This window comes from Cervus canadensis, chromosome 7 (genome assembly GCF_019320065.1).
Source record: "Cervus canadensis isolate Bull #8, Minnesota chromosome 7, ASM1932006v1, whole genome shotgun sequence".
NCBI classification, from domain to species: Eukaryota; Metazoa; Chordata; class Mammalia; order Artiodactyla; family Cervidae; genus Cervus; species Cervus canadensis.
In genome coordinates this window covers 46,194,103-46,214,888 of record NC_057392.1, presented here as the reverse complement: position 1 = coordinate 46,214,888, position 20,786 = coordinate 46,194,103, and the positions used below count along the sequence as shown (strand labels likewise).

Genomic DNA, 20,786 nt, shown 5'->3' with positions numbered 1-20,786 from the left:
TTAAAGGTTATAAACAACAGAAATTTATTTCTCACAGTTCTGAAGGCTGGAAGTTCATGATCAGGGTGCCAGCATGGTTGGGTGAGCGTCCCCTTCCAGGTTGCAGACTTCTCGTTGTGTTCTTCTGGTTGAAGGGTCAAGGATTTTAAATGTATTTCAGAGCCTGTTGAGTTGAAAGTTTCTTAGTTTTAATATACTTGTGTTTCTATTTCAAGGATAGTTTGAAAATGTAGTGGTGAGGAGTGGGGGACTGACGAGAACTGATGGTACCACCACTCCACATACTGGGACATATCGTCACATCTTTGAGAGCTGAGATCTAAAGATGAGATGACGTTTTGACATCTTAATGCTTGTAGTATTTCTTTGCTTATTATGTAGTTAGAATTGTCTTGTACATAGCTGTGGCCTAAAACCATATATAATTCCAGAAACACACATTTGGTGATGGTTTTTTGTAGAGCCTGGGAAAATGCTGGTTAAGATATTGCCAGAAACATTGAACTTAAATATAATTAAATTTTATTGTTAGATTATCATTCCGTTTTTTGATGAAATTATCTCTTAGAATTTTTTGTTGTTTTTGTGATGTTTTGCCAATTGACAAATTGACAAATTCAGACCCATCATGAAGTCTGGTCCCCTAGTATTTTACCACCTTTTTTTTTTTATGCTTTTAACCTCAGTTTTCTTACATATGGGAGTGAAATTATTCCTCACTTCTACTTTATTCTCCTAGGTCTTATTATTTTTTCCCAGGACAGCTTTAATCTTTTTTTCCCAGATAAATTTTTATAAAATCCTAGTTTATGCCTTCAATTTATATACTGTTGATTCTTATATGTCAATTACCTATTGAATTCTTCAACACACTATTTACTTGCACACACAAATAATCTTTTTGGGAACATCTGTATGTAGATTTAGCAAAGAATTACGCATACAATGGCTCTTTGTCACAGTGGACTTTTTGTTTATTTCTAAAATTGGCTTTTTTTTTTTTTTTTAAACAGATAAGTGTAAAGCAGGAAATTACTTTCACTGATGTATCTGAGCAACTGATGAGAGACAAAAAACAAATCAGAGAGCCAGTAGACTTACAGAAAAAGAAGAAACGGAAACAACGTTCTCCTGCAAAAGTAAGAGAATATTTTAAGGTGGTGGTCCCATACTGTTGCTTAATCTTATAGGCAGGAACTTGGCTGGTCCATAGGTCTCACGTGGCTTAGTGGAGTTGGACTGTTGCATCAGGAGTAAGGAAGAGATGCATGTCTGTCTGGAGGTGGTGGGCCATTGCTTTAAAATTTTCTACTTCCCTTTCACATGTCTTTCTTTTTTTCTAAACAAACTTTTCTTACCCCATATCTCTCTTTTCTTTAAAAACTAACTGATAATATGCAGTGCCCTTGCTTCTCATTCATATTAGTCTTACTTATTTTAGTATTCCTATTTCAGGAAAATTCATTACCAATTGGTCATGAGGAAAAGGTTGTGCAATACCTGTGATAGACTAGAATGTAAGCTCCATGAGAGCAGGGACTTTGTTTTATTCACAGCTATGTCCCAAGAGCGTGGAATAGTAGGCCTAAGAGATTCTCAATAAATACTATGGTTAAATGAATGGCTTAGTAAATAAACAAGTGACCCATAAATACTATTAGGAATTGCCTGCCTTTTTTTCCTTTCAATACAGTAGTTGCTGACTGAATGTATCATTTTGATATTCCTAGGAAGTCTCAGTATAATTTACATCTTTTTACAGTTATTTTTCATCTTTTGTTTTTTTTTTTAAAGATTTTGTAACATGATCTTTTTTATTTTGAGGGCTACTTGTTTTTGTATTTGTGGTTTAAATCATCATCATTATTTATGCATTTTGTACACTTTTGGATATGTGGTGTGCTGCAGTTTGTACTGGCTTGCCAGAGCTGATTAATAAGTTTTCAGGAATTTTGCAAACTAACTCTGAAACCATTGGTAATTGGAAATTAGCCACGGTGAGAATATTTATACCATGGAAATGAACATCCCTACTCTAACCCCCTAAAATGTTCAACATTTACCAATATGCTGTTTTTGGGATATATATAAATATGGTTACTGCGTAAGATTTTGAAAAATATAGAGACAAAAATAACCCATTTATTCTTAGAGATAAATATTTCAGTTTTCTGCCATATTCCTTTTCTATTTTCAAATTTGTATAGGTTCACTGAATTTCCTGTTTGTAACTAGAGTATGTAAGTTATTTTTAAAGTTATTAAAGATTTTTACAAATATTAGCTGCATATGTATTATTATTTTGATGTGTCACATTATATTCAATATTGCTATGTTGTTGGAAAGTTGTTTTCTCTTTGTCATCATTTTAAATCATGTTGCACTTGAAATATTTGTGTATACATTTCATGTACTGCTAAATCAAAGGGTGTGAACTTTTTAAAAGGTTTCTTTAAAAATTAAATAAGTAAGATAAGCAAATAAACAAGCAAGCAAAATAAGTGAAGTTTTCTAATAATGTTACTCCTTCCAGAAATGTCCTATTAGTTACATTGCTACCTGAAGTAGACCTAAGGTGTGTCTGTCCATGCTCTCTCATAACCTTCAGTATGAAACTTTGCTTCTTTTGTATTTAAGAGGAATGTCTCATTATAGTTTAAATTTTAATTTCTTTGGTTATTGACCATACTAAAACTTGTGTGTTTTTCATAATTATTGACATTTTATGTTTCATGTTTTGTGCAATCCCTTTATCTCCCTCCTCCCTGCTTCGTTCTTCCTTTTCTTTTCTTGAGGTTAATGTTTTTCTCAGTGATGTATGATGCTTTTAAAAATTTACATTAATGAATAAATCAAGTTGTTTAAGAAAACTATTAATTTCTGAAATTGTGATAGTGGTTATGTTTGTGTTCATTGCAAAATCTGTTTCAAATCTTTAAAAAAAATTTTTTATTTTTAGTATATTTTTTATTTATCTTATTGGAGTATAATTGGTTTACAGTGTTGTGTTAGTTTCTGCTATGGAACAAAGTGAATCAGCTATTTCAAGTTTTAAAAAAACAACATATGTAAGTTGAAAATTTTCCTTGATACTTTATAGCCATGTTTTTCTGATACTATTTTTTATTGTAATTCTGAAATTCTGACTAAAACTTAGGTTATTATCTTCTTCAGGGGTGTTTGGAGTTATGTCCTAAGTAATACAGATCATATTTTTACAGAGTTTAAGTTTAGTTTTTGCTTGTCTGATTTGAGATAAACTCATTTATAATATATTATCAAAATACTCCTAAAGACATTTATTTAATTTTATATATATGTATGTATGTATGTATGTATATATATATTTATGTTGTTGCTGGATGAAAGAGGTTTTACCTATTCTGAGTATATTGCATGTAAGAAGATGTTTTGGCAGTCTTTTTAGAGCATTCTTAGGACAGTGGAATTACTGGAAATAATACATGGCAGACAGGGCTGTGAGAATAACAAAAACAAGGATTTTTACATTTTCCTGACCTATTACATGTGACAGGAGAGAGAATGGTTGTTGTCTGTTTTTAACCCTGGCCTTGCAGTGTCCAGATGAGTGGTTTGTGTCTGGATTCTCAGAACTTTGAACTTGTGTTTAAAAATTCACACTTCAAAAAAAAAAAAATTCACACTTCAGATTTTTCATTAAAGTAACTCTCCACTTTTTGTATTAAGAGAAGGAAAAGCTTATCTCTTGCTTAGAAATCGGTGTTACTTGTTCTAAATTCCTTAAAAGCAACTATAAGTTTCTCAAATAATTGTAGTGTATTATGCTTAGAGGCTTCCCCAGTGGCTCGGCAGTAAAGAATCTGCTGCACCGCAGGAACCACTGCAGGAGATGCAAGTTTGATCCCTGGGCCAGGAAGATCCCCTGGGGAAGGAAATGGCAATCCACGCCAGTATTCTTCCCTGGATAATCCCATGGACAGAGGAGCCTGGTGGGCTATAGTCCACGGGGTCGCAAGAGTTGGACATGACTTAGCGACCACAACAACAGTGCTTAGAGGACTCTACTCTCCACCAACACTTTTCACAAATCTTGAATTTTTGCCATTATGAATATTTTGAGTATGTGTCCCCTTTATATCATGTTAGATTGGGGATCTGCCCAGGAAATATAGATGAAGTTATCTTGCAGACTTTCAGTAAAAATATTAGAGTTTATATATCCATATAGACTGGCTCCCTTCCAGGTAAGCTTTGTGGTGAGAAATACTGCAATATTATGTCATCTTTAGCTGCCATGAATTTTAAGCAATAATTGCTTTCTGATCCTTTGTCATATGGCAAAGCTTAGTCATCTTAAGGTAGATTTGCTACTTGAAAATTGACAGAATATATTTGGCAGCATGTCTAAAGAAGAGGGTTATCTTGGTCGAGTAATTTAATACTGTCATGGAATAAGTTTTATGAAAGTGAATTTTCTACATAATAAAAACTTGTCCCCTTTAAATGTTTAAATTTAGTTTTATTTCAACCACTTTGTTAGAAATGTTTAATATATTGTTTTCTTTTAAAACGTAGTACATTTGAACATAATTCAGCTTTTAATGGTTTGGGGTTCATGTTGTAAACATTTAAAAAAAATCATATGTATCATAGTGAAACCCTCTGGGAGGACTGAGATGTTAGGTCACCCCCACCCCCACTCAAACACAGACACTAAGAAATCCTAACTGCTAGATTTTAAGGTGTTTTTTTTTTTGACTGCTTATAAGTGCTTCATCCTCTCATGCCTTAATGACATACTGTTCATTTTTACATTACTAGTCTATGTGGCCACTTAACATCACCTTCCATCGACACTTTGACTGTCTTTTTTTCCCCTTGTGGATTAGGACTATAGAGAACTACAGTTATGAGAAATGTATGAAAAGCCTTAGTGTACTTCATTCAGTCTCAGTGCATTCATGGCAGTGGTCTTGTGGCTCTGCGTTAGACCACCCATACGGCTTTTCCAGTTATAGTCAGGCCCCATCACCAGAGATTCTTATCCAGGGGGTTTCCATTTGTACTAAAAAGAGTCCAAGATAATTGTAATTTACATTTAAGTTTGAGAATCTCAAATCTTGATTTTGAAAGTTTCTGGATAAATGAGGTATTGCCACCTGACTTTGCTATTGACTTGTTTTGTGAATTAAGTGAGAATGTTTTCCACCACAGAAGGGTTTTATGAGGATTGTTGAATTAACATCGATAAACTCTAATAATCCTTTCAGTAAAGATGTAACCACACTATCTTAACCCAGTGTTATGTACATCTTTTAGGTCTTTTCAAACTCCTTAATAGTGCTAGAGCGGAGTGCTTTTTGGTTACCTACTTCTTATTCTGAAATATATATCCTTTTCATTCTCTAAGCAGTTAATTTAAGTGCCTGTTAATGTGCCAGGATCTCTTATAGCATACTGAAGAAAGGAACAGGGTTCAATTCTTTAAAAAAAAAAAAAAAGAAAAGAAAAATTCTAAAGTGAGGAAAATTTAATTGAAAGGCGAGAAATAGAAATACTAGCTATTTGTCAAACTCTCTTCTTCATGCTGACTTGATTGTCGAAGGAGTAGCTTTAAGGTAAATAACTGATTGTAAGACTAGGGATGGAAGTGTGAAATAGTACTTAAGAGAAAAACTGGAAAAGTATAAGTATTTTATTTATTTATCTAATTTCCCCAGGGAATTTTGAATTCTGGGTATATAATTTTTCCACAGAGCCAAACCATAAATTTTAAAAATATTTGGATGTATATCTTTCTTTTTAAAAAAACCGTATACATCTTTGCCTGATATTTAGGAAATACAAGAGAAAAAAACCTTTTCTAAAGCTCTCGGTCATTCTCCTGAACATGCTTATGATATAGTGAATTTCATGTTTTTGCACTGGCAAAAACTTGCCATTTAGAAATTAAATTTGGTAATAAGTAAAACCAAGTACTGAGAGACAGTAAAAATCAGGGAGAATGAAAGAAAGTAATGATGTGAAGATGGAATGTTAGTGATAACTAGGATGGTCAGAGATGTTGAGGGTAGGTATTGCTGTGGGCTACTTTGCTGTTTTGTTGCATGTCTTTGGGGTTGCACTGTTCTTCCGTTTCTAGTTGGGTTTGGAGAGTAAAGGGAATTATAGAAGATCTCATTTTCCAGTTGCAATAAAATGTGATGGGTGAGAAATTTATTCCTTCAAATTGTTGTTTTGCATTTTGGTGATTTAGAAATCAGTTGATTAAGAATGTATAGTAAAACCTATAATTATTAGTTTAAAATATATATACTTTAATATTTCCAGTATAGAATGAGGGAAATCATGTCTGCCTTTTAAGAGAACAAAACTTTCTCACTGAGGGGTGTCAGGTTTTGGCTAATTGGTGGCAGTGACCCTTGAAGAGTCAAAAATCTCTGAATTGAATAGGCAGAGCTTAGTGCTTTGTTAGTTAAAAATTGGTATATTATTTAACATAGCCATTGCTATGTATATTGATAGCTGGCAGGGAACAGATTTATCTCAGAACAAAAAATGTATTTGCTAATGGACTGTGAGATTAAGAAAGCAGATTGAGGAATTCATTTGGTATTGAAATATTTTACTGAAAAATTCTGTTTTAAACTTGTGAAACAGTTAAGAAAACAGTCAATATTTAGAGTCTTGTTTAGACTATTACCAATTTCTTTACTCTTGATAAAGCCCAACTGCTTGATTTTTACAATTAACATATTTCTCCAAAAGTCGCAATGACAGGAGTCAAGACAAAGTATGTCTTGTCTTGCAGACCCTTTAGGGTTTAAACTTGGAGATTTCAAATGCTTCAGTTGTAATAGTGTTCATATGCTGAAGGAAAAAGAAAAGCAAAAATATTTTATGGTACTGTTAGCAAGTAAGACAGCTAATCTCTAAGGCAAATACACTTAACTGGTCGATCAATTTTACTAAAAGATCTGGAAAGGGTGTGGACAGGAAAAGAAACCAAGTCTATACCAAGGAAGATAATTTTACCTGCGTTAATGAGCCATTTCTCTTCCACCAAGAAACTTTGTTCTTTACATACCCATTCTTTACACACCTTTTTCTATGATGCTGCTTAGTGAATTTGCAGAAACTTACGAATAGAAGTGGTAAGCAGTGAGGATGTTTGGTATGGGTAGTTGGTTGCCATTATCAATAGGCACTGAGTCTCACTATGTACAATTTGGGTATTGGGGTTATAGTGATGAATAAAACAGGCAAAATCTGTCGGTTATACGTAAAAACAGATTACAAGTTGGAAGAGCCAGTGGTGCTCTTCTGTGGCAAGATAATTTTCTTCTGTGTCTTTTATACAAAGATATGTGTTCCCCTGGCCTAAGAAAAGCAGAAAATAATATAAAATTCAATGTAAAATGTTCACCAATTTGATTATTTTTTGTCATCGAACTTATAAATATGCTAGATTGTTTTCAGTCTCCTTATTCACAAGTAAGTGTTTGCTCTTTCATCCATAAAATCCACCTTGAATTAAGGCTTGGAGTCCACAGTGAAAGGCAGTATTACCTCCAGTGAGTAAACAATGACCTAGAACTCCTTAACTCTTCATAAAAAGGCTTTGTACAGTCAAGGATTATATCCGTTTCACATTAAGTAATTTGGGCCAGATTTTTTCCTTACAGAGCCTTTCTGTGTAGTTGCTATGCCACAGAAAGCTATTGAGCTGCCATTTTTTTTTTGGCACTTGGATCTTACTTGTTATCAACATATGAGAAAAAAATACCTGGTGCTATCCTGTTTTTATTCTGTTTTGTATAAAATGTTTAACATCTTTTTGTTACTGGTTTTATGTTAGAAATATTTTAAGTCATGTTTTAAAAGATTTTGTGTTTTTTTTGTTTGTTTGTTTTACACAGTGTTAATTTGAATATTATTTTGTGACTTTGAGGGGTTGAAAAAATTTTAGACTGACCAGAGATGAAACTTTCCGTTCTCACTGACTCTTCAGGAAGCTGTGACACCCACTTGCATTCTCTCCTGCCAAATGTTTCCCTCTGTGACTTTGGTTCATAGACTTTGAAGCATTGTTGACCACATTGGCAGTTTGCCTAGAATCCACATGCCCTGTATAATTAGCATAATAATTACCATTGATTTACATACAGTGTAGTCTGAAATGTGTTCCTGCTTTTAAACTGAAAAAAATTTTTTTTTAAAAACTAAAGCCCTTTTTCCTTACCTAGCCCTCTAAGTTTTGGGACAGGGGTCATAGCTGTGTATTTACAGGCCCTAATCAGTTTCCACAGGCCTTTGTATTTCTTAAGATATCTGTTAGATTTCTGTATCCTGTGTGTGACACAGTGTCTTGGCTTCTACTCTCTACGTTCCCACCTCCACTACTGTTTCCTTCTTTTTTTTTTTTTTGGGTACTGTTTCCTTCTTACTTGCCATATTCCTCTTGATCTTACCTCCTAGTTTTCTTTTGCTTCTTATGTTCACATCATGTTTTGTCATCTTTCTTCTCTCCTCAATAATGAAAAAAGGGATTATTTGTTGTTTTTACTCTGCCACGTGGCTGGTGAGAGAGGCAGTTTAAATGTTGTATGTTGAACAAATGGTGGTTAAACTGAAGACATGAACCCCAAAAGTGAACTTCTCTCTGGCACTCTTTAGACCTTGCCCAAGATACTGTCAACCTCAGGAAGCACAGGCATTAAAGGTTGATGTGTTTGTCACCTGTCTTCCTTCCCCCATACCCTTCTAATTTATTAAGGAATATGCTTAACAATAGTTTGGTAGTCCTAGAATAACCTTAGAGGTCCTTAACAGAACCGTTTTGACTCCAAATCATATTCTAGGTTGACTTAAAAACAGTTTTCCTTTTTACTTCTCTAAGAAAAAAGAAAAAGGAAAATGTAATAGGTAAGCATTTGTATGGTTCAGAAAAATACTTTAAAGTATGTTTAGTGTAAAGTCTCTCTCCTACCATATCTTCTGCCAAGTTTCTCAGCCATGACGACCAAATTTATATATATTTATGTACATCCTTCTCAAATAGCTTTTATGCATTTGCAAACAAATATATATTGCTGTATGTATTATCTTATATTCAAACTTAACAAAATTATATACTAGATTCTAAACCCTGTTTTTTTTTTTTTTTTACTTAAGAGTAAATCCTGGAGCTCTTTCTATGTAGGAATATAAAGAGCTTTCTCTTTTTATTTCACAACCACGTAATATTAAGTTGTATTCATTTTTCATGATTTATTTAACCATTCCTATCTGCTTAATATTTATACCATGTCTAGAACATAAGACTTGTACTGCATATGTGATATTTTAAAGTTGAAAATAAAACTATACTCATCCTAACAGAGAACACTTGGGGACTCTATTAGACATCACCTTTGGAGAGGAGAGGACACAATGTTGAAATTTTACTTAACCAGCTTCCAAGGTTTTATTAGTAATTTTTACCCACTCTGAGTCACATTGTACTTTCTTCAAATAATGATAAAATTATTCCAGTAGCCCTCTCAAGATTATCTAGGGAAAAAATATTTCATAATCTCTGGTGACCACTGTTTGCATTAAAAGGCATTATCTTTTTTATAATTAGTATTTTAAAAGTTTCTTTTGTTTTGCCTTTTTTTTTTTTTAAACCAGATCCTTACAATAAATGAGGATGGATCACTTGGTTTGAAAACCCCTAAATCTCACGTTTGTGAGCACTGCAATGCTGCCTTTAGAACGAACTATCACTTACAGAGACATGTCTTCATTCATACAGGTATTTCTTGAATTAAAGTGGGCTTATGGCCGTTAAAATTATTATCTTTGCTATTTTCATCTTCTTATAAATGTCATTCATTCCTAAGACTGTAGTTAACCTGGCATTTTAAATCAGAGTTTTCATAGGCCAGGATGTCACAAGGAAACCAAGAAAAACTTTAAATGAGAAAACAATTATTATGGATGTGCAAAATTAATTAGCTTAGTTGAACACTTTATTTGGCTTAATGTATTCTTTTTAACCAGAGAAACAGTTAAAGAATGAACTATTAAAAGCCTGTCAACATTTATTTTTCTGTATAAGATGTCCAGATGGAATTTGAAATATGAATTTGGAATCAAATATAAAAAGTTAGACCATAAAGTTGTGGAGATCAGAGCAAAAGACTGATCACAGATCTTTGGGGAAATATTACTAGACATATATGTTGAGTTAAAGGGTGGGGAAGGAGACAGAGTAATAAATAATAAGGTAGATTTGATGAACTGGTAAAATACACCCAGAAACCAAAAGAGGAGAGAATTCCAAGGAGGAATCAGTAACTGCACAACCTTCTGAGAGGAGAGAGAAAGAGCAAGAGCAAGAGAGAGAATTGAGAACAGATCATTAGAATAAATAGCAAGGAGATCACTAGTATTTTTTTTTTTTAACTAGTATCTTTTAAGAAAGCAGAGTATAAGGGTTAAAGGACAAATGGGTGGTGAAAAATTTGAGACATAGGTTGGACTATGAAAGGAAAGGCTCCAACAGAGAGGGAATGTTTGAAGAAAAAGGATTGTTTTTTTTTTTAAGGGGATGTTTAGAAAGTTTTGAAGGTTCTAGAGAAAAAAGTGAAAAGGCATAAAGTGGTGGTTAGCAAGGGAGAACAAGGTAGGTGGATCTTCCTCCACAAAGAAAGCAAAGCTGTTTAAGACACTTGGTAACCTGTGGAGGCCTTTCAGCATCATGAGTTTTAAATTCTATTGTAAATTGTTTTATTTATTTACTTTTTTTTTTCCTTGAAGGATATAGATCATATTCAGTCTCATTTTTGTGTGGTTGTGAGAATGTGAATTTTTGAATCTTGGGGGGGGGGATGGAAATTGAGAGGAAATAAAATTCTGTTAATGAATAGTATAAAACCTTTGTATGCATAATTTGCAATTTTTCAGAATTTGGGCTTCTAAGAGTTCTCTTTCCTCAGAAATAGTTGACTCTAAACTGTGTTTTATTCAGTAACTAATTTGTGGATGTGAAATTATTTTAAGGTGAAAAACCATTTCAATGTAGTCAATGTGACATGCGTTTCATACAGAAGTACCTGCTACAGAGACATGAGAAGATTCATACTGGTGAGTGTTGCCACCCTTACTAGGGTCGTTAAAATTACCATTTCAAATATAGGGAAGAATTTTTAATAAGTAGCAACAACTTGTTGGCTCTTTGGTAATTTTGTTTAAGAGTATTTATCACAGCTCATCTTTTTTTCTTTCTTCAGTAAATCAGGGTTAACTGTTAAGACTTGACTTAACTGTTGTAGCCTAACAAATTACTTTGAAGTAAAGTTTCATAACTTAAGATATGTTTAAAGTGACAAAGGGAAGGAAGGAAGGAAGTTTTTGTGAAGTAGTTATTTCCTTAGATGTTTAACAGGTTTAGAGTAGGTAAAGTTATCATTTGCGATAATTAGGGGGGAGGAAGCAAAATGCCTGATTCTTAAATAGCGATAACACTCCCCCCCACCCCTATTTCATGTATATAGCTTACTATATCAAGAGAGTTATAATCTTATAAATTGGAAACTTCCAATTTTTCATTCAAGTTGTTAAGGATTTAGAAACAAATATTTTGGAAGATTACTATAAAAGAACCCATACCTTTAAAAGTTGAGCCTCATTTTAGAGCAAATGTTTATTTGCATTTATTCTTTTTTTTTTTTAAGCAAATGTAAAGCCAAATTTTATATGTGACCTTAATTTAGTAAATTGTGAGCTTTTGACATCTGTAAGCACGATGAAAAGTGTTTCTTTATAATTTATTTCCAGCATCTTGCCTTTTTGTGATGGAGTGAAAGAGTTGGTAAATTTATATAACTTTGGTTCTTCGTTTAAGTAGAATTGAAAAATGATAGTGATAATATTTAAATGTTGAAAATACTAGAGTTCCTCATATACCTCTGTATGAAGTAATCAAGCAGCTACCCTCCCAGTGTTGTTATTTAGATGTGTTCTCGTGGTACCTGCAGTCCCTGTGAAAGAGGATCCTTGGACGGTTTATCATATAGAAGCAGCAGGCTTTTCTGCCTAGTAACTTTCCTTAACTTTATTTGCCCCTCACAAACATGAATGTGGCTGGTTCCCTGTGTAGCACATTTTTATGCTTTGATGTTCTACTTTTCAAAGATCATTATGCACACCGTTCATTTCAGTTTCTTAAGTAAACATTATTCACCATTTCCAGTTGGAAGGAAGTATACAAGGCACTTGGGAGGAAGAACAGCTTTATTGATTGTGTGTGTGTGTGTGATTTATATGGCTAAATTAAAATTTTATACAATAATAAAACCCAATCAAAAAAAAAAAAAAAAACCCAATCAGATAGTGATAAATGAAAACAGTTAAATATTTTTATATGTTTTTAATGCCTGTTAGATTTTAATGATTTAATGATTCATTCAATAAACATTTATTGAGCTGGCAGTGTTTTTCAGATACTAGAAATAGAGGATAATAAAAGGTAGCTTCTGTGGAGTTTGCATTCTTTTTTTAATTTTCAGTAGAGTATAGTTGATTTACCATTTTGTGTTAGTTTCAGAGTGTACAGCAAAGTGAATCAGCTATGCATATACATACATCCACTGTTGTTTTAGATTCTTTTCCCATTATAGGCTATTACCAAGTATTGAGTAGAGTTCCCTGTGCTATACAGTAGATTGTCATTAGCTATGTATTTTATATATAGTAGTATGTTTATGTCATTACCAGTCTCCCAATTTATCCCTGCCCTCCCTTATCCCCTGTTAGCCATAAGACTGTTTTCTACATCTGTGATTCCTGTTTTGTTAATAAGTTCATTATGATAATTGTCTTTTTATCTGGCTTCACTCAATGTGACAATCTCTAGGTCTACTCATGTTGCTGCAAATGACATTATTTTGTTCTTTTTTATGGCTGAGTAACATCCCATTGTCTATATGTGCCATCTTTATCCATTCTTCTGTTGGTGGACATTTAGTATTACTTCCATGTTCTGACTATTGTAAATAGTGCTGCAGTGAACATTGGCTTGCGTGTATATTTTCAAATTATGGCTTTTTTCTAGTTTTGGTTTATAAAAACTTAAATAAAATATTATGATTTTTCTCTAGGAGTGGGATTGTTGGGTCATATGGTAGTTCTATCTTTAAAGGAATCTCCATACTATTGTCCATAGTGGCTATATCCATTTACATTCCCACCAGCAGTGTAAGAGGGTTCTCTTTTCTCCATACCCTCTCCAGCATTTATTGTTTGTAAATTTTTTGATGGTGGCCATTTTGACGATGTGAGGCAATACCTCATTGTAATTTTGATTTGCGTTTCTCTGATAGCAATGTTGGAGTTTACAGTCTAATGTGAGAGACATATATATAAAGCCCACTGTAGTAAGTGTTGTAGAGTTTTGTACAAAATGCTGTTGTACCCTGAAGAGGAGCCAGATATGCTGCTTTTGAAGACTACATAGTGAAGGCAATAAAGAAAAACTGGGAGGCTCAGTTGAGAGAATGTGTTTGAGTCTGAAAAAAAGATTTTCAAAACATTACTTGCCCTTACTGTACCCTATTATTTTCTATTCTGTTCTAGTAGCAAGTTCTTTTTTACAGTGCTGGTCACAATTTAGTGATACCAGTTTGGGAAAATAATGGTGCTGAGCCATGGGCTATCTTGAATTTCAACAGGTTATGTTGGTTAGTTCATGTTGAGAATTTACTAAGACTAGACGCTGGGCTAAATGTTTGTTAAATGTCTCACTTAGTCTTCATACTAGTCTTGACAGGGAGGCGCTATTATTACCATTCCCGTTTTTTTAGATGAAGAAGCAGTAGAATGCGCACAGAAGTTAAGAAGCTTTCCTAAATTTATATAGTCTAGTATATATATGGTGGAGCCAAGATTCCAGCTCAGGTTTCTGCAACTCCAGAGCACACATGTGAAATCACTAACTGTGAAGAATGACCAGAAGCAGAATAATGTTGTTTGGTCTTTGGGAATTTTTCTTGCTTTACCACTAAGCCAGTTATGGCTTAGCCTTCCTGTGGGTTTAGTAACACCTAAAAGGGGTGGAAGCAAAGGCCGGAGTTCTCAAGGTACAAAAAAGGAGTGAAGTTGCTCAGTCATGTCCAACTCTTTGTGACCCCGTGGACTGTAGCCTACCAGGCTCCCTCCGTCCATGGAATTTTCTAGGCAAGAGTACTGGAGTGGGTTGCCATTTCCTTCTCCAGAGAATTTTCCCGACCCAGGGATCGAACCCTGGTCTCCCATATTGCAGGCAGATGCTTTACCATCTGAGTCACCTGGGAAGCATTCCAAGGTACAGAGATGACAGGGAATAGAGTGGAACCAGTCAAACCAGTCACTATGATTCTTTAACAGAGAAGTTTCTTTTGAAGAGAAATGCAGTTTTGCTTCATTATCACCACCCCTAACCCCCCAAGTGGAACTGATGTAAAGGAAATAAATTTTCCTTTATTTCATTGTTCTTGATTCTTTTTGTGTACACTGTTCCTGAAGATAGTAAGATATTTTTGTCCTGTTACCAGGTTACTTATAAGCTGTACTGAGCTGGAAATATATGTATAAAACAACATAGATATTCTCCATCATTTGTATTTTGTTCTTAGAGTTCTTTATTTCATATTTTAAAGGACTTTTATTTTTGGAGGGGATTGTGCCTAAAGTTTGCCAATGTCAAGACTTTCTCTGTAGGTCTTTATGTAGAAGAATGCACTGAAACAGTTAGCAGTAAAAAAGCTTTTGCATATATTGTTTATCTATTTTTAAATTGTCAAGAAAGTAATGTCACCTATCTGCTGAACCTTAAACGTTGTGTGGTGAGAAGAACTACCAGTTCTTACAGGCTTTGTTTTCCTTATAGCCTCCCTCATCCTTTTGGATCTCTTTATACTGTCACCTCCAGTCTCCCAGCCTCTGAGCCTATGTCTGTTCCATTTGCAAGATGGTTAAAAATCATTACCTGCTTGGCTGCTCTTGTTACCAATTAAGAAATCTTCTGTGGCTTTTAAAACCCAGAAACCTAGCTTGATTTGGTTTTCTAACTGAAAAAATTTAAACTCAGCCTGGACAGGTTATTATTACTTGACTGTTTGCTAATTCGAACTGGCCTATGAAATACCATTTTAGGGTAAATTACCAACGCTGGTCCCTGAACATTTGATTAAAGCTCTGTTCTTTTAGCCTAAGGCACTGAAACTGTCAAAAGTCAGATATCCTTGGGACTGCTAATTTTGGCAGTTATGGGAGATTTATATCTTTTGGAAGTGTATTACAGATTTTGTGGATATGGGAGATAAGGTGAGGATTTGAAGCCAAGGTTGAAGATAATAATCCTAATGATTGTTTTGATTAGGGTCAGAATTACTGGTAAGGTATACACCAAAGGTAAACATTCATCACTGGGGGATTTACCTTGTGATCAGGTGCGTGTATCTAAGGTGCTTTTTCCTTTGCATTTTCTAATGCATGTGTTCTTTCTCTCATCAGTTTGTCACCATTTTAGTCTAAGGAAATTCTGTCTTATTGCCATGAGTAGGGTCTGGGGGTTTGAAGAATAAACAGCTTTAATTTTATATTAATTTTCTGAATTCCTTCAAGTAGTAAGCCACAGAATACTTACTCTAATATTCTGACTATTATAGCAGATTATGGCTATTTTCTATAGTTGTGGCAGTTTTCATAATGCTTTTTATTTTATTAGTAAAAATGTTATAATGTCTATGTTTGGGTAAGTTTTTATAAAGTGATTTTCTTCCCAAAATAAAAGGGATTTTGAAAATAAACCAAATCATTTAGAATTATACATATTTATTAGGTTTCTTTTCTCACAAAATTCTTTTTTAAGGCTTAAGATCTTGAATGTATGCAGTTCTATAGATACAAATGTAGCAAGAAACACTGGAAAATCAGTCTTCTAAGTTGGCATTCTTAATATCTGAAAACATGCATTGATCTTCTTTTCTTCTCGACTATGACTTTTATTCACAACCATGTTAAATAGCTGAATGACAATATTATTATTATTACTATTTTTAAAACCAGTTGGGCTAGTGAGGTGGCGTCAGAGAGCATGTTGATTCACCCTTGACTAAGTTTGTTCAACACTTTGTATTTCCTTCAGTATGGTTCAACTGTTGACAAAAATTAATTTACCTCTCATTATTTTGAAGCCTTAACTTACTGTTTATTAGCATAATAGAGAAGTTTATGAAAAGAAAATGTTACAGACCTAGTTAAACTCGTTATTTGTGGCAATGAAGGAACTGAATACTGTTTGGGATACTGAAAAGGTTGCATACAGTATGAGCTCCTGGCATTGTGATTGCTGAAGCCAGACAGCACTGGTGCAAACATAGCTTGCCAAGAAAGATTAAGCAGGGAAGTGCAGATTGCTGTTACTGACATTCTCTGGTCTAACAAAGTTTTCAGAAGCCAGATTTTTTTTTCTTTGCAAAACTGTTAATAATTCATGCTAAATGATATGATAATATAAAAGTTTTAAGACTATTTAACAAAATATCTCAGAATATGAAAAAAATCATACACACGCACATATGCATATATGTATAAAAACTATACCATAAGTTTTTAAAAGTATTTTGTTTGGGGGGATAGGAGAAGTTATCCAGAAAGTTAACTCCATTTAAAATACCTTAGAACTGAAATATAAAGAATCAGAGGATTTATAATGAAAGTTGTGTCGTTTTCAGTTAATTATATGCATTTTGTGTGTGTGAGTGTTCTTCCCCTCAAATCCATATAAAATGTTCTTTGTCAGTTTATAGTGTCTGTAGTTAAAAGAAAAATGTTTACCGTTTGTTTTGACAAGTTTCTAGTTTAACAAATTGGGAATCTCTTGAAGTAGTCTCATTCTTATTTATGTGTAATTATTGAATGGATAAACATGTGAATCACATGACTCACAATTTGACACATGCTATGCAAATAGTACCCGCCTGCCAATGCAGGAGATGTAAGAGAGGCAGGTTTGATCCCAGGGTCAGGAAGATCCCCTGGAGGAGGGCATGGCAACCCACTCCAGTATTCTTGCCTGGAGAATCCCATGGACGTAGAAGCCTGGGGTCGCACAGAGTCAGACAGGACTGAAGCAACTTAGCACACATGCTTGCAAATAGTAGAGACAACGTGTCCTTTAGGAGTTCAGTTGAAATAGACCAATGAGGATTTAGATTGGTGGCCCTGTGAGTTGGATTTAGTTCATGTGTTATATGTGAGTCAAGTGTTACCACAGGAACTATGAGGCAGAGCATGATGGTAGCTAGGACTGGGGGAAAAAAAATCTGGGATGTACTGAAGTTGGGAATCTTTGGGGAAGGATAGGTAGACAGATAACACAGATAATTTGGAAACACAGAACAGCAAGTTAGAAATCACGCAGACAAGAATCCACTAGGATCATTGCAGATGCTGGATAACAGGAGAAGCAGTGTGTCAGATTGACTAGTTTAAAAGAACCAGGAGAAGGAGGTACTTTAAGATAGTTTAAAAAGCTAGAAATTCCTAGAAGTCACTATTATCATAAACCTAATAATACTGTCAGATTTATTGAGTACCTATTTTATGCCAAACACTGTATTAAACTGTACATAAATGATCTCACTTTATCATCAGAGCAGTTCTGTGAAGAGGGTACTATTCCTTTTTTTTTAAACAGGTAAGGAAATATAGGTTAAGATGATTAAGAAATTGCCCCAGTGTATATATAGTTCAGTTAATGACATAGTTCAGTCTTCAGAGTTCTTATTCTTAACTGCTATGCTATTGAAAGAGTAAATCAAGCACCAAGAAGATTTTTAGTTCACAAAAACTTTGGTTTCAAACATGGAGGTTTTTATTGTTCAGGAAGGAGAAGAGCCATTCCTGGGCCTGGCCTTACGGCTTGCAGCAAGGCAGTTGGGTATATCTGAATGAGAAAAGTCTGTGGATGTAGGAGTAAGAACAAAGGCAAGATGAATAACATTTAAAGGGCCACTCTGAGTAGAGCAGAGACGGTTAGACTAGAAAGCCTCATTTTAGAATTATGTTAAGCCTGGATGCCAAGCAAAGGGGTGTCAAATTTATCCTGTAAGCATTATAAAAAAGCAGTGCATTTAACTGCCATGTTGGAGGAACCGTTATTGTTTTATGAAGAAAACTAGAAATTTGACAAGTGTGTTACTTTTTTGTTAATTATGTATAACTAATATGAGAAATTATAGCTTAGATAATTGCACATTTATTAATCAGGTTTACTTTTAGTATTAAAAATTCAATTTAAACAAAGAAGAACATTGTTAAACTTCATGAAATATAATATTACTTCAATTTTCACCAAGTTTATGAGAAGTAGGCAAAATTTGGACACCACTGAGTATTACTGCAAAACAAAGAAAATTAATTTTGCTGGGCTTTAGAGCCTCTTTTTCTTTGAGCAGTTTAGGATGAGCTAATTTTTAGAAAAAGGGCTGAGAAAGGACTCCCAAAATTTAACTTCACACCTAGAACTTTCTAATTCCCCCCCCCCCCCATTTATTTTTATTAGTTGGAGGCTAATTACTTTACAATATTGTAGTGGTTTTTGTCATATATTGACATGAATCAGCCATGGATTTACATGTATTCCCCATCCCGATCCCCCCTCCCACCTCCCTCTCTACCCTCTGGGTCTTCCCAGTGCACCAGGCCCGAGCACTTGTCTCAAGCATCCAACCTGGGCTGGTGATCTGTTTCACCCTAGATAATAATTTTTTTAATGTTACTTCTGACAGCAGTTTCTCATTTCTGATGTTTTGCTTTTTTTTTTTTAACCATTTTCAATATGGTTAGTCTAGAACAAGATAAGTCTCTCTACTCTTTCTCTTGTTGATTTGCCTTTACTTAATATGACTTTTTCTCTGCCTCCTCCCTGTTCTTCAAATTATTTTGCATTCTGCAGAAGATGAAGCTTTAAGACAGTTGAGTCTGGATCCGATGTTTTACAAATACTTTGACATCGTATTCTTTTGGAAGAATACTTAATTACTTCCTTTAAGTCAAACACCTGAAGACCTTCAGGATTCTCCAGTTTTGAAGCTGCCTTTTGGACAACTGCTTACTGTTCCAGAACCCGGTTGGGTAGATGTTAGATGACTACATTCATGACTTTCAAACCTTGAATTTATTAAGTTTCAGATGTCTGGATAGGCTGACAACACATTAAAAAAATTTGTTGATAAAGTTTTTTGTTTCACTGACTGACTTTGAATGACACTTAGGCTTAGAATTCATATATTTTAGTATTATATTTTTTATTTGGGTCTTTTGGTGAGAGTGACTGACAAAATGTAATATTTGATATGGACTCAGTCATGGCAAAGAAATTGGGCTTAAAATATTTAGGGCAATCTAAATTTGCTTATCAAGGTCATTCATTTTTAATTTTTCTGGATACTTTTAAGATCTTCAGTTGTTGATCCGAAGAGTCTCTATTTTTTTAAAAAATGCCTGAAGTGTCATCATTTTCAGCCCCCATCTGAACTTTATGAAAGTGTCTTGGTAGTTTTTGAAAGCAGCTACAATAATAATAATAGCTTCTGCATGTTTTGTAATTTGTTTTGCTCTTCTATAGATCTTTTAGGGAGATGATGCTGTTATGAAAAATGGAGTCATAGGACTGACATACTAATGTAGTACTAGATAGTTACTTACTGATATATCCAGCTCCTCCCAGGGCTGCCTTTATGCTGTTTGCTTTATTAGTTGTTGACAGAAGTACTTCTTTCTCTTTGTTTCCTGCTTGGCTACATTAAGAGGCTGATAGACAAATTAAGCTTATTGACGCGCCCCCACCCCACCTGTCCTGGTATATTTTCATCCATCTGTAAATTCTTTTACAAGGCCTAATTGATTCTTCTTTACCTTCATTTCATTAACTATTTTGACTTTTACTTTCTAAATATATTTAAAGAATTAATGCTTTCAGTGTGCTTTTTTAATTCTAGAAAATGTATTCAGTCAGCTCTTAATTACCTTAGGGAATTGATCAGATTGTACATTATTTACTTAAAAATTAAAGAGAGAAATGCAGCTGTGAAAAAATTATTATCAGCACAAAAAGAGCGACATATTTATTGCTCTTGTTTGAATGACAGGTGTTCTATATAGGCTTGTTGTGCTTATATAATTGAGATACTCTATTCATCCTCAAAAATCAGTTGGATATATTCTTGCCTACTTCATCTAGCTTTTAGTTCTTTATAGTTGGATAGAGGAGAGGGACATGGAGTCTGATCAGCTGAAACTCGAGGGTCTTAAGGTCTAACTTTATTCCTATAGAAAATATCCCTGTTCTTAAGGTGCTTTCTTTTTTATATGAGAATTAGGGAGAAAGGACAATGGACTCATGGAACCTGGAACTGAAAGGTACTTTAAAATGTTAGGGTTCAGTGACAAATGCAAGAGTTTTCCTTATGTCAAAGCCATGGACATAAATATTAGGGACTGGCCAGGAGACACTTGAGGGGCTGCTGTTAATGGGATGAGAAGCTAAGAAAGGGTGGAGAAGAGAATGATTGTTGTGGGGAGTGGTGGTGACCACCTACCAAAAGTATTGCTTGATGCTCTGCTTAATCACTGAGAGTTCTAGATTATTATTGAGTGGGAGAATTTGCTCAGTGGCTCAGTAATGTTACCTAGACTTTTTTTGATATTAAAAAGAAAAAGATTGCCTCCAAGAGATAGACAATAGCAAAAACTCTTTTAGCAGAATAATATCT

At 34.2% G+C, this 20,786-nt stretch overlaps 1 protein-coding gene across 7 annotated transcripts in view; it reads left to right on the top strand.

Moving 5' to 3' along the window:
- Window positions 1-20,786, top strand: part of ZNF148 (zinc finger protein 148) — a 141,274-nt gene that overhangs the window by 80,552 nt on the left and 39,936 nt on the right. For all 7 annotated transcript variants that reach the window (XM_043473208.1, XM_043473206.1, XM_043473201.1 and 4 more), the window contains 3 exons: window positions 1,014-1,139; window positions 9,655-9,778; window positions 11,029-11,112. In XM_043473208.1, the coding sequence (XP_043329143.1) occupies window positions 1,062-1,139; window positions 9,655-9,778; window positions 11,029-11,112 (286 nt within the window). In that variant the 5' untranslated portion in view covers window positions 1,014-1,061. The remainder of the gene's footprint in view (window positions 1-1,013; window positions 1,140-9,654; window positions 9,779-11,028; window positions 11,113-20,786) is intronic.